Source organism: Myotis davidii, unplaced genomic scaffold, assembly GCF_000327345.1.
Source record: "Myotis davidii unplaced genomic scaffold, ASM32734v1 scaffold223, whole genome shotgun sequence".
Lineage (NCBI taxonomy): Eukaryota > Metazoa > Chordata > Mammalia > Chiroptera > Vespertilionidae > Myotis > Myotis davidii.
Window position 1 is genome coordinate 1,333,383 of NW_006294609.1, and position 13,276 is coordinate 1,346,658.

The window sequence follows — 13,276 nt, forward strand, 5'->3', positions numbered from 1 at the left end:
TAAAATCTGTGTTTGAAACTTTTGTACAATAGAAAAAGATTTTTAACTATGACATATCCAATAATGAAGGTGCTTCCATGTAAGGAATTCTTTGATAAAAAGGGTTATGTGGCTTTAAGCAACAAAAAAACATGCACTTACAGAATAATATAAAAATCTCAACTTGTTCTGCTCGGCATACAAAGTCCCCCAATGTTTGGCTCTGCCCACCTCCTAGCCTCTTGCCATTTCCCCCTACAACCAAAGTGAACTCCATTTTAATCCCCTAAGCAATCCGCCTAATTTTATGTCTCGGTACTTTTCATACACTGATCTGTACACATGGAACAGCCTTCCCTTGAATCACTGCTCAGGCATCACCTTCCCTGACCTTGGTCTTTGTGGTCCTACTTGACCAATTTCTGCCATAGCTCTTGTTCCATTAGAGTCCCTGTTTGTTGTTGTTAATCCTCACCCGAGGGTATTTTTCCATTGATTTTTAGGGAGAGTGTTAGAGGGGAAAAGACAGAAACATCGATTTGAGAGAAACACATCAATTGTGTTTCTCCCCAATCAGGGCCCAGGCAGGGGAGCAGCCTGCAACCAAGGTACGTGCCCTTGATCAGAATCAAACCCGGGCCCCTTTAGTCCACAGGCCGACACTCTTATCCACTGAACAAAACCAGCTAGGGCGAGTCCGTTTTTTCTATTAAAATCCAGTGACAGAACAGTCACTTCTGAAGATCCAATGATGAGTTTTCTTATTTTCTCTTTTTTGTGTACCCGTGTTGCTTTTTAGGGTCATTTGTTGCTTTTATTATAAGGAAAGTAAATATCTGTAACTGGGAAAAGCACTGCAATATGTTGAGAAAGGTGGAAGCTACCCATAATGACAGCCTCCTGACACGGCCCCTACTCGCCCAGCAGACCGGGCTGCCCGTTCTGCTCTCAGCTCCCCCTGCCAGGAGATGCCACGAGGACTCTCCGGAAGCCAGGTTCGCTTTGGGGAGAAGTGGAGGTGGCCCCTGACACCAAAGATTCCTCCCTTCCCTGCACTGGGATCTCTCCTCTGCTCCCTGGGGAGGAGGGCAGAAACCTATATTGCAGCATTGCTTCCTGTGGTCTCTGCCCCTCAGGCAAACGGTCAATTCTAGGTTCTCTCGGCGCCACCCGCTGGTGCCACTTAGCCAGGTAACCCTCCCTCTCCGTACCTGCCCATCTGAGGCACCACGTCCCCAGGGAGACTGTACACGCCATCTCAGCCTGAGGGACTTGTCCCCCAGTAAGCCCGTCAGTGGCCTCGCCCTTCAGCAGCCTCCCCCTCAGGTGCACAGTACCTGCAGGTCCCTGGGGTGGGGTGGGGAGCCAGCCCTCTCCCAGCTGGCTCCTTCCTCCTCCAAGCCCAAGGCTGTCCTATGCCAGTTGGCTGGAGAGCATGGACCCGGTGCCCAGCCACTCAAGCATAGGTCTCACAGGTGTCCACACATTCATTCAGATTCTGGAAAGACAGTCAGTGACGGTGTACATGTTACCTAACAGCCCCACAGAGGCAGGGACCACCCACAGTAACATTGGGCAGCACTGAGACCTTTTAATAATGTGCCCTGGCTTTTACCAGGTTCAGGGAGCCATTCAAAAGCTTCCTCTACTTCTGCTGTACAATTTAGAAAAAGTCCCCATAGAAGGGCTGTGGGAAACATTTCTTGACCTCACCATTGATGTTTTTATCTCCCCTTCTCCCTTCCTCTCTCTGAAATAAAAACCTTTTTACTTAAAAAAAAGAACCATTTGCCCTAACCGGTTTGGCTCAGTGGATAGAGCGTCGGCCTGCAAGAACCATTTGATGATTTAAACTATGCTCAGGTGTTGCTTTGATAAAACATTTTTAAACAAATGAATGGCACTTACGTGACTTAGAGCAGCCACCCCCATGCTCTGCTGGAGGCCTGGAGGCCCGGGCTCACCTGCTGCGGCCCTGGGGCCACTGGGTTGCCTACAGTCCATAGTGAGGGGTCTAAGCTCCTGACTGACCCTCTAGCTCCAGCCCTACTCCTCTGCCTTCATCTTCACTCATCCGGTGATTCTCGCCCTGGCAACTGGGAGAGCAGTCCCCCCAGGGAGTCTGATGGACTCCCCACCCTCCTTTGACCCCAAAGCCCCAGACATCGCTGCTCCAACAGGTGGTCCCGGGTATGAGCCATTTCCCCAGCCAGGCTGCCAGGTCCACACGCCTACCTACATATCCGCTGCCTCCTAACTTGCCTCGGCCAACTGAGGCCAACACTGCCCAAGAGGACGCCAACCCCAGAGTGCTGGTCAAAAAGGAAAGCAGTTTGTCACTTAGTGAGAAAGAACAGCCACAGAACACAGAGGCCCCACGATAGTTTTCAATCAAGCTTTTAATGAAAAGATCATAAAATAACAGTTTCTCATCACTGTACATTAAGACTGCACACTTCTGAATGGAGAGATCAGTCGTAGGTGAGTTGCTTTTCTATGACATTTGAGGGCTGCATACTTGCAGCTCTGACCTGAATTTATCCAAACTCTCGAGGGAAGTGAACTCAACGTGATGACTGACAGCGGCGGTGGCCAGTACAGGAGTGCGATCACAGTGTCCCTCCCCCTTTCTGGGAAGGACATAAAGTAAGGACATGATCCCTCTTCCAGTTCCAATTAAACAAAACAGCTATAACCCCATCCCTCCCTCCCCCTCGAGGTATTTATGAACGGGCCAGTGCCCAACCTGGGGTCCCCCAAGGGGGGAGGGGGAAAACAAGTGATGGGTAGGGTACAGAGAGGCTCCCCTCAGCACCTGGCCCCACAGGGCCCCGCCAAGTGGAGGGGGGGGCCTGGAGATCCTCCCTGTCCCAAGTGAGGTCTGTTATGCAGCATTTTTGAGGTCAATAAATTACAGCAATAAATAGCAAATAGGTGAGGTAGGGGGAGGAGTTCCTGGTAGAAAAAGTGGGGTGACTGAAGCTGGGGGGTACTGGGCAGCCTCAATTCCCACAGTGCACAACCACCCCCTCATTTGGAATGTCAGACTGAGGCTCTGGTTAGATCCCTCTCCATCCCCTCACTCCTGGCATCAGATTCACAGGTTCAATAGCGTCTGCCCCAACGTGGCTCTGGGGAAGACCAAGGGCCTTGGTCCCTCAGGGGACAGAGCTGAGATCCCTTGTTTGTTCTCCTAAGGCCTGGCGCCTCTGCTTTTGTCCCCCAAGTCGGGGGACAGGACGGATGCAGTGACCTCTTCCCTGAGCCCTGCCCTTCTGGCTGCCCAGCCCTCACCCCAACTCAGGACAGTTGCAGGGATGGCGGCTGGGGTCTGCCTGCCCAGCCAGCCAGCCCAGATCGCACTCCTGCACTCGGTCAAGTCCAGTGAATACTGACAGGGTGGGGGCAGAGGACAGCCCGGCACCGAGTGGTGACTAACGGGAAACACACGCATGGCTGCGTGAGGTTCTGAGAGTCAGTCTGGGTCCGGATTGTTCATTCACAGGCTGAGGTGTATGGCTATGCTGCAAGTCTCTGAGATTATTTGCTTAAAGGTTCGTCTTTTCTTTTTTGCAACCCTGGACGAGCCCCTGCAGTGGCTCGGTCTGGCAGGAGCGTGCGGTGGCAGAGCCCGGGCTGCCCCTCGCTCGCCCCAAGTCTGAGAAATAAATACATTCATTACTGCACAAACATATTGATACAAAAACAACACTGTTCAGAGTGTTTGCACCGTCTGTGTTGGTAAGGACCAGCCCAGTAAGCCCCTCCTACTACTGGTGGTGGGGGGGTGGGTCCCCAGAGACCGGGACCAGCCAGAATCAATGGATGTGCAAAGGTCCTGGCTTTTTGGCTTGAGAGGGACCCTCACATCAACCCACCCCAGGATCTTGGGCAGAGCAGAGGTGGGGCTCACCGCCATCCCCAGGTCTAAGCCCAGCCTGGGTCTTGCGGTCAGAGCCGCCAGCACCCCGCTGTGCCAGCTGGCCAGGATGGCCAGAAGGCCTGGGGGCCAGTCAGCACTGGCCCAAGCTCTTTGGTGCCAGCTGGGCTTGGAGCGGCGGGGCTGGGAAAGAAGGCTCAGGTGAACCCGGGGTGCCACGCCTGCCCAGCCCCGCGGGTGCCCTCTGCCGGAGCTCTACCAGGGCCGACTTGGAGGGGCCTCCAGAAGGTTAGGACTCACTGGGACTGGCCTTCCAGCTGCTGAGGTCTGAAACTGTACAAGTTTATGTAAACAATGAGATAAATATATTAGCATCTTTTTTTCTGAGCCTGTTGAGGTTCCATACTCATTCAAAATGTGCTTTGGTTTAAAAAATAGGTTTTGTGAATTTGGGTATGAGCTTTTTTTTTTTTTTTTTTTTTTTTGCTTTTTTCTTTTTGTTGTTGTTTATCCTCTCTTTCCTACATGACAACTGCTATTTTCTGTTTCCTGTTTCACCAAAACATTCAGGAATTAAGTGACTAAAGCAGAGAACTGTAAGCCGCCCTGGGCCTCCAATGGCCTAATTTCCTTGTGAGGCTCTTAACACATTTCCACGCACACTCACACACACGCCACATGAAACCAAAGGAAAAAGAAAACAAAACCAAGGTGTGTCAATCCCACCCTGACCCACAAACCCTTAAAACCTTACCTAGGAAACTAGTGTTTTGCTTTCTTGTTAAAACACAGACAAGGCTCGATACAATACTCTGGTGGGTACAATACTATGTCGCACAAGCGTCGTTGAGTGAGGGCCTCTGCGCCCAGTCCCTGAAGCTCTGCAAATGAATCGCCCACTTTCACGCGTCACCTCACGCTCCCGCTGCCCACGGCGGGGGCCACACACAGACCAGGCATGTGTGCGCCTCCCATGCAGTACAGACTTTGTGTCGTGTGGCTTAAGTGCTGACGGAGTGGGTGGGGTCGGGAGAGCAAAGGGGCCTGCGGCAGGCCCTGCCCCTCACTGACCTGCTGGAACAAGAGACCCTGGGCACAGTCCTCCGTGTCCCAGCTAAAGGAGGAGGAGCTGGCTCAGGGCTGCGGGCACTGCCTGAGGGCTCACTCAGGAGCCCTCACCCAGGAGCCCTCAGTCCCAAAACACACCACTCACCACTCGGGTCCCTGAACTCAGGCTGTTTTCAGCTGGAGGGTCTCTGGAAGGGTTCGGGGTAGGGATGACTCTGGAATTTTTTGGTCTGAACTTAGAATAGAAAGAAAAAAAAAGAAGGAAAAAAAAAAGCAAAAGCACGAAGCAAAATGAAGAAGATAAAGCCACCGGCTCAGCCCTGTGGCTCCTGTCGGCCGAGGACAGAGGAGCCAACTTCGGCACCTTGGTCTGGCCTTGTGAGCGCTGGGCCCATGGAGCTGCCTGAGGCTGGTGGAGAAAACCCCAAGTGAGGGGCGAGGGGTGAAACCCAGACAGGGCTGAGCCAATGGGTGGCAGCCAGCCCCGAGACAGAGTGGCAGTGGGCCAGGACTCGCCCAAGTAGGGCCAGTCCCCTTCCTATCCCCCAGAGGGGACACATCACTTTGGCCAGCCCTTCCCATGCCTCCACACTGGCTAGCACTGGCTAGGCGGGGCTGCTCCTTTCCCAAGCTCAAGCTCCAGCTCTTGCAGGCCCAGGGAACAGGATAGGGGGCTCACTTCCGCTCATCCTCGTCCTGGCAAGGAGCTGAAAAGAGCTGGCACCCATCTCCCGGTTGCCCAATACCTGGCTCCCCTGGGGCTGGAGCCCTCACACCCTCACCTGGCCCAGACTGGAGCTGTGCGGGCCCCCTGGCTCAGCAGACACTCAGAACACCCTCAGGGTGGCCAGGACTAGCCCGTGCCCAGGAGAACACCCTCAGGGTGGCCAGGACTAGCCCCGTGCCCAGGAGAACACCCACGCACAAGCAGAGACTCCAAAGCTGCAGGAGCCTCACCGAGTGTGATGCATGGTGGGCCCAGGGCTGTGCACTTGAACGTCTTTGTGCACTAAAGAGAGGAAAGCAAAAGTGTCACTGCCTCAGCTGCCAGTCACCAACTTACTGTTCTTCGTGAATTTCAAGAGGTAGCAAAAGGTCAGAAGTCTCTCCACCCTGACAGGTAAGGAAGAAGGAAAGCGCAACATCTGTCCACACGCACTGCGCATACCACACACACAAAGAAAAGGAAAACGAGAGTACCGACGGCCCTGGCACCCAGTCCAGCCTCCCCCCTCCCCCCTCGAACCCCAGACCTTCCAGTTCAAACATTCACATAAACGTTACACTGGTTTTTCTCTTAATAAAAAACAAGTACCTCTAAACAAAGAAGATTCCTCAGAAACTATAGGAAAAGCACTCTCTCTCCTGAGGCAGCCGAGGTGGGCTGGGCCCAGGGAAGCCTTTGGCCAAGAAGGGCTTCTGGGGCCTGGAGGGGTGGGCGCCCCAAGCCTGCAGCCAGGCGGGAGGGGCGAGTGCCCCATACATTCAGTCTGCAGACCCAGGCTCAGCCCCGAGGGGCCAGGAGGAAAATAAACTCTTGTTGGTTTTGGTTTAAAAAACAAAACTCACAAAGAAAAAAGGAACAGATCAGTAGGAATAACAGCAACACCAGCCCGGAGGGCTCTTTAGCTGTGGAGAGGTAGGTGGTGAGGGCCCCCCTGGCTCGAGGGGGGGGCCTCCATCGCCTCCCATCCAGCACTGCTCCCCTTACAGCCAACGTGGCCGCACACAGACTAGCACTCCTGCGTACAGGGACATGCCCCTGGCCACAGGCAGCCCTGATCCTCCCAGCACAGAGGGAGGTCCCCACTCCCCTGCTCAGACCTGACCTGTGAGAAAAAGGCCGGGTCCGCACCCCGTGACCCACTCCCACAGGCCCTATGGGAGCCCTGGGAGAGGGGGCAGGGGCCTGGGCGGGATCTGGAGGTAGACTGCACACCCACAATACCTTTGGGGTTCAGGACCCGGCCTTCTGCTCTCTTCCCTTGGTACAGACTGTGGATTAAAGCTCTGGGTAGCGGGGCAGGCCGGAGGTGTCACCAGGAGCCACCCCCGCTAGATTTGGGGTCCGGGCCTGCCCCCTGGGCCTCCTTACTTCTTTCTTCCATTGTTCCCGGGGCGAGTCTGCAGAAGGCGAGTCTGCAGAGCGCGCCCCAGGCTGGAGAAGGTCTTTGGCTTCTAGGAGGGGGAAGTGTGCATGCGCAGGTGGCTGATGAGGTTGCGCTGCTGGGTGAACTTGCCCCCACAGAGCTGGCACTCGTAGGGCTTCTCCCCCGAGTGCACGCGCATGTGCTCCGTCAGGCGGTACTGGCGGGTGAAGCGCATGCCACACTCATCGCAGGCGAAGGGCTTCAGGCCCAGGTGGCTGCGCATGTGGCGCGTCATGGTGCCGCGCTGCGTGAACATCTTGCCGCAGATGTTGCAGGGGAAGGGCCGCGTCAGCCAGTGTGTCTTCTCGTGCTGTCGCAGGGTGGCCGGGTCCTTGTAGGTCTTCTCACAGACGGAGCACTTGAAGGGCCGGGGCTCGGCTGCGTAGGCGGCACTGGGCGTGGACAGGTCCTCCGCCTCCTCCTCCGCACCCCCGCTGCCTGTCTCGTAGGCGCCCTCCTCCTTGATGAACAGCTCCTCCTCCGTGTGCGTCTCCACGTGGGCGTTGAGCTGCTCGGAGCTGGGGAAGCCTTTGGCGCAGGGGATGCACACGTACAGGTTGTCCCCATAGGACACTGTCTCGTAGCCTTCCTGCCGGTACATATAGTGGGCGCTGGCGTGGCCACTGCCCCCCTCACTCTCACTCTGCCCGCTGTCCTCACTCCCGTCCTTGCCGTTCTCTTCCTCCTCCTTGCAGGGGTATGGGGGCTCCCTGTAGGGCCCGCTGGGGCCGCCCCCTGCTACACCGCTGGCCAGGATGCCGTTGGGAACCCTGTCCCCAAGCCCTTCACTCTCTTCCCCTGGGCAGGAGCCCTTGGGCCCCACTTCCCTCCGCTCAAAGGGGGAACCTGCCATGGGCTCCTTTTTGCTCCACTCCTTCTTGCGGGCCGAGTGCCGGAGGCTCTTCCGGGGCTGCCCGCCAGGCCCCTCCAGCAGGCTCAGGTGGTTGTCCTCAGGCCCCTCCAGATCCATGGGCTCACTGGGGGTGCCCCCCAGGTCGGCATAAGAGGCACTGTTGGCAACAGGAGGAGCTGAGGCCGAGAGCGGTGAGCCATGCTGACTGTCACTTAGCTGGGCGGGATCATCTGGGGTGAGGGGGGGACCAGGAGTGGCGGGGGGCAAAGGAGGGCTCTTCTTGGACAAGTCCAGGCCCAGCTCCTGCTCGCAGCCCCCACTGCTCCCATTGGTGCTACAACTGCCCAGGCCGGCCTCCCCACTGGCTGGACAGATGGCCCGGCCCAGGCTGTGTGCACTCTCCTGATTGGAGCTGCCGAGGAAGAGCTCATCATCCGAGCCTTTGGCCTGGGGGAGCTCCTGGGGGGTGTGGGCCCCCTTGCGCCCATCCATGAGCCCTGGATACCGAGCCTGGATGACAGAAGCTGTGGATAGCCGCTGGCTGCGGGGGGGCCGCCCCATGCCAGCAGCCCCCACCCGTCCAGAACCGAAAGGCTTGCCGGCTCGCTTGAGCTTTCGACGGCAGAGGGCTGCCAACTCGGGCAGCTGGAGGTAGCTGGCGGCAGTGAGGAGAGTGCTGAAGTTGGGCTCAGCTGGCTGGTCGCTGGGCAGCAGCTTCCCCGTATAGATAAAGTCCAGGATCTGCTGGAACACTGTGGAGCTGACCATGTCCGTGTCCAGGTTGATGAGGTTGTCGTGCAGGACCAGGGACTTGAAGTAAATACTGCTGGCGGCTAGGACATTCTTGTGGGCCCGGAAGATGGAGTTCTCCACCATGATGATGACATCACACAGGAAGCCCTTTGTCCTCTGCTGGTTCAGCTGCAGCAGGAGCTGCTTCGAATGGCTGGGCAGCTCCATGTCAGGCCCCATGTCCCCACGCCCTGCCCACGCGTACCACCTGCAAGCAAGAACAGGCTTGTGAGAGTTAGCTGACCAGGACCCTAGTGCAAGGGCTCCAGGCCTGGGTGGGCCACAGTGGCACTCAGAGAGGCCTCTAAGCTGACCTGGCCACTGGCCACCTTCTCAGGCACAGTACACAGGAAGGGGACTCACACTAGCCGCCTAGCACTCAGACTGCCAGAAAAGGGGCAACCGGCCCCCTTTGCACTGATGAGAAAACGAAAGCAGGACAATGAAAGTCACTCCATGCCAAGTAGAGAAACTGGGATTGAACTTCACTTCACAGCCCATGGACCATCTGCACACTAAAGGAAGCCAGCCACAGGCCCATAGGGACCTAAAAATGACCAGCAGAGTGTTTTGAGGAGCTGGGAAGTGTCAGGTACTGAAGGGAGCAGGAGCTCTGAGCCATGCCCCAGCGGCGAAATCTCCCAATATTAAACGAAGGTTCTTTTTCTTAAATGCTCTGTGAGCCAAACCAAAGGTGCAGCCTCCAGTCTGCGACTTCTGCTTTACGCTGGGTGCCTCTTACAAATCCTACAGGCCTCCCAAGCTTTGGCCACCTTAGGCACAGTACACAGGAAGGGGACTCACACTAGCCGCCTAGCACTCAGACTGCCAGAAAAGGGGCAACCGGCCCCCTTTGCACTGATGAGAAAACGAAAGCAGGACAATGAAAGTCACTCCATGCCAAGTAGAGAAACTGGATTGAACTTCACTTCACAGCCCATGGACCATCTGCACACTAAAGGAAGCCAGCCACAGGCCCATAGGGACCTAAAAATGACCAGCAGAGGGTTTTGAGGAGCTGGGAAGTGGCAGGGACTGAAGGGAGCAGGAGCTCTGAGCCATGCCCCAGCGGCGAAATCTCCCAATATTAAACGAAGGTTCTTTTTCTTAAATGCTCTGTGAGCCAAACCAAAGGTGCAGCCTCCAGTCTGCGACTTCTGCTTTACGCTGGGTGCCTCTTACAAATCCTACAGGCCTCCCAAGCTTTCAAACTTGCCAAGGTATGTCACCACCTCCCAGACACTGCAGCCCACAGGCAGTCCCTCACCTGCCCCTTGGAGGCCATAGAGCACTTTCTGGTCTGGGTCTCTGGGTGCTGAGTAGAAAATGTGGCTTGGCCACACCACTGCACCCCATGGGCCCTACCCTGGATCCTTTCTGGGCAGGGCAGCACTGTCTGGGCATGGGAGAGACAGGCAGCTGGCCTTGATAGACTGGCACAGTCACTAACTGATGTCATTAAGTACCAAACAGCAGAAGCCTCTGGCCTCATCAGGAACCCAGCAGGCTGGTTGTGTGACAGTGTGATCACCATATGCCCACCCCAGAGTGGCAGGGCCCACAGCACAAGGTCGTGGCTCCCTGCGCCCTCCAGCCGCTCAGGGAACATAAAGCCTTCCACAGGCAACTCTGCCACACAGTTGTCAAAGGTACCCTCAACCCTTCCGCCCAGGGCTCAATCTCTGAGCCTCACCTCACCTGGGACTTCCTGCTCATACCAAGGCACTCAGCTCTGCCTCCCTCAGGACAAAGCCTAGAGGGATCACGCCCACCCTGTCCCTGTGACACAAATACAAATACCACCACCACCACCACCACTCCCCCCCACACGTGCCCTTGTTTGCAAAGATTAATTAAAAATAAAAATAAAAAAACCTAGCAACCACTCAAACCCCCCAAAAAAGCATCAGAGCTTTCTGTGAACACGTGGATGCCAGGCTGCACCCAAGGCCTGAGAGCAGGAGGCAGCAAACACCTGCTAGACCAGCAGTTCTCAACCTGTGGGTCGCGACCATCGGAAAACGCATATATAATTACATATTGTTTTTGTGATTAATCACTATGCTTTAATTATGTTCAATTTGTAACAATGAAAATACATCCTGCATATCAGATATTTACATTACAATTCATAACAGTAGCAAAATTACAGTTATGAAGTAGCAACGAAAAACATTTTATGGTTGGGGGTCACCACAACATGAGGAACTGTATTAAAGGGTCGGGGCATTAGGAAGGTTGAGAACCACTGTGCTAGACAATAGACCAACCTGGCCCTGCAAGGCTGCTCAGTCAGAGGCTGGAGCCAGGTCCTATGGGAACCAACCTTCCCCTACTTCCTGCCCCACAGCCAGCCAGGCAGGGACAAATTGCCCAAGGCATGGCCTCCACATTGGCCGGAATACCTGGACCCAGGGAAGTACAATGTCAGCTCCACCAGCACCCAAATGCCTGTGCTCCAAGCCTGTCAAAGGGACTAGTGAGGGCAGGCGGTCCCATCCTCCAAGAGCCTGTGAGTCCACAATGAGCCCCTCCTCCCCAAACCAAGGACAACAGGTCCAGCCTCCCCTCTGAGCTGCCCAGTGCTGCCTGCACACAAAGGACGCAGGCTGAGAGCTGCAGGGCTGTGTGGGCCTCCCAGAAATCCCCCAGCAGGAGCAGGTGGACGATGCCCTCCCTCCCCAGTCTCCCTCCCACTCCACCACCCTGCCAGCTCCCTGTCCCCAGCCTACCGGAGTGCCAGGGGCCCAGAAACCATGTGAGCAGCAGCGAGCAGGGGTGGCCTCCTTGAGCGCGTGGCCTCCCTTGGGGGTGCATCAATGCCCGGTCACCTGGAGAGAAGATGGAAGATGGAATGGACATGGTCACCCAGACAGCCATCAGGGGAGGGGCGGGGGGAGAGACAGTGAAGTCCTTGAGCCCTTGTTCCCAAGATGGTCAGGGGGTTTCTCTGGCTGGGATGATAGGGGCAATAAACTGGGAAGGAGACAGTGGCCATAGTGCCCTGCCGACAGGCCCAGTGGTAGGTTAAGATGGCAGGTCTAGGGAGCTCAAAGGCACTGACCGCTTCCCACCCAGGAGCTTTAGGGTACCCCAAGGGCCACCTCAGCCTCGGGAGCTGGGAGCATGCTCAAATTCATGGCAGGCATTTTGACAGGAGGCCTGGGCAAGGCCCTTCCCAGGCCAGCCATATTTACATGACAAAAGGTCAAAATTGGAGGCATTGGTACAATGGGCTATTTATAAGAACCAGTCTCAACCACTTCTGGCTCTCCTGCCTCCTTCCCTTCCAAATCTGCTCTTGCCCCCTCCCTGCCCAGAGGGCCCAGCCCCTCCTGCCCAGCCCAGCCTGACCACATGGCCTCCCCTTATAGGAGTTTCCGAAAGCTTGGCCTTTCATACCACCCTGCCAAAGCCACTGGCAGCAGCTACCAGATGCATGTGAGCTGCTCTGCCCCACCTTTTCAGGTCCCACAAGAGGGGGTCCTGAGGTTCTGGCTCCTTGTACACCACTCCCGTGGGCAGACCAGGGCTCCCTTGGAATGGAGCCAGGGTGGGGGAGGAGGCCTGCAGCAGCTTGGAGCCCATCCCTGCCTGCCCTTCCCCCGCCCCCAGGTCCAGGGAGGTTCAGCATGTCCCTCAGGAATGTGACCAGACCCGGGGGTGGGGTGGCTGGGAGGCCTCAACTCCAACCTGCCAGCTGTCTCTCTGGCCCCTAGCACAACTCCCTTCTCACAGAGGTGGGGGGGGAGGGGGGACCTCAGCTGGTCAGCGTGGTTGGTCTGGGATCTCTGATGACCCAGAGAGCAGCAGAACCAGCTCTGTAGGTACAGCTGCTTCGTGGAGTCCAGGCTCAACCCAGCCCCCATGAGGCCAGAGTTGGATCAGTGGGACAGAGCCTGAGGCCAGAGACAACCAGTGGGACAGAGCTGAGCCCTGCCTTGGCAAGGAGAGCAGAGACCACTGCAACACTGAACAGGAAGCCACAGCCAACCTGATGCTCACCACACAGCCCTGTGCCACCCTGCCCAGACAGACCCTCCTACCCAGTGGCTTCCACCTCAGCATGTGCCAGACCCTGCAACCAGGTCACGTGCCCTTGTCAGAGACCAGGCCAAACTACTGGGCAGCTCAGGGAGTGGGTGGCAGCACAGGACTTGGGACTCTCCGTGGGTCCCCGCTGCCCAGTCCTGCCAGGCACCTCACTAGCCTGGGGACAGCTGAATGACTGACCAAGGTCTCCTGGGCTAGGTCAGACGGGCTGGGTCAGGCATGACTCCTCTGGTGCCTGACCTCACCACAGGGACGCTCAGCAGAAAAGAGCAGAGCCAACTCGCTGCACCCTCCACTAGGTGGAGCCCCGGGAGAGTTGGCTGCATGATGCTGTCCTGCCACCCAGGCTGGGCCAAGTGTGGGCCACCACTGTCTACAAACAAAGCAACATCACCAAAGAGGCAGTCCTCCCCGCTGCAGGGCCAGGTCCCCTATGAACCACTGCTCTTCTCCTCCCAGCAAAGTGACGACAGCCAGAGACCTCTGCCCTCCCATTTACCT

General features: G+C 56.5%; 1 protein-coding gene across 1 annotated transcript; it reads right to left on the reverse strand.

Moving 5' to 3' along the window:
* Positions 1 to 4,243: 4,243 nt before the first annotated feature.
* On the reverse strand, positions 4,244 to 11,565 carry HIC2 (hypermethylated in cancer 2). Its single transcript, XM_006768858.2, has 2 exons — positions 11,455 to 11,565; positions 4,244 to 8,930 (listed from the first exon to the last, which is right to left on the reverse strand). The coding sequence occupies exons 1-2, from the start codon at positions 11,478 to 11,480 to the stop codon at positions 7,106 to 7,108; spliced, it is 1,851 nt and encodes a 616-aa protein (XP_006768921.1). The 5' UTR covers positions 11,481 to 11,565; the 3' UTR covers positions 4,244 to 7,105.
* Positions 11,566 to 13,276: the final 1,711 nt, after the last annotated feature.

Coding starts and splice junctions, on each gene's coding strand:
- HIC2 (XM_006768858.2), bottom strand. CDS start 11,480: ATGGTTTCTGGGCCCCTGGCACTCCG. Junction 8,931..11,454: donor TCTGGGCCCCTGGCACTCCG/GTAGGCTGGGGA, acceptor TCTTGCTTGCAG/GTGGTACGCGTGGGCAGGGC.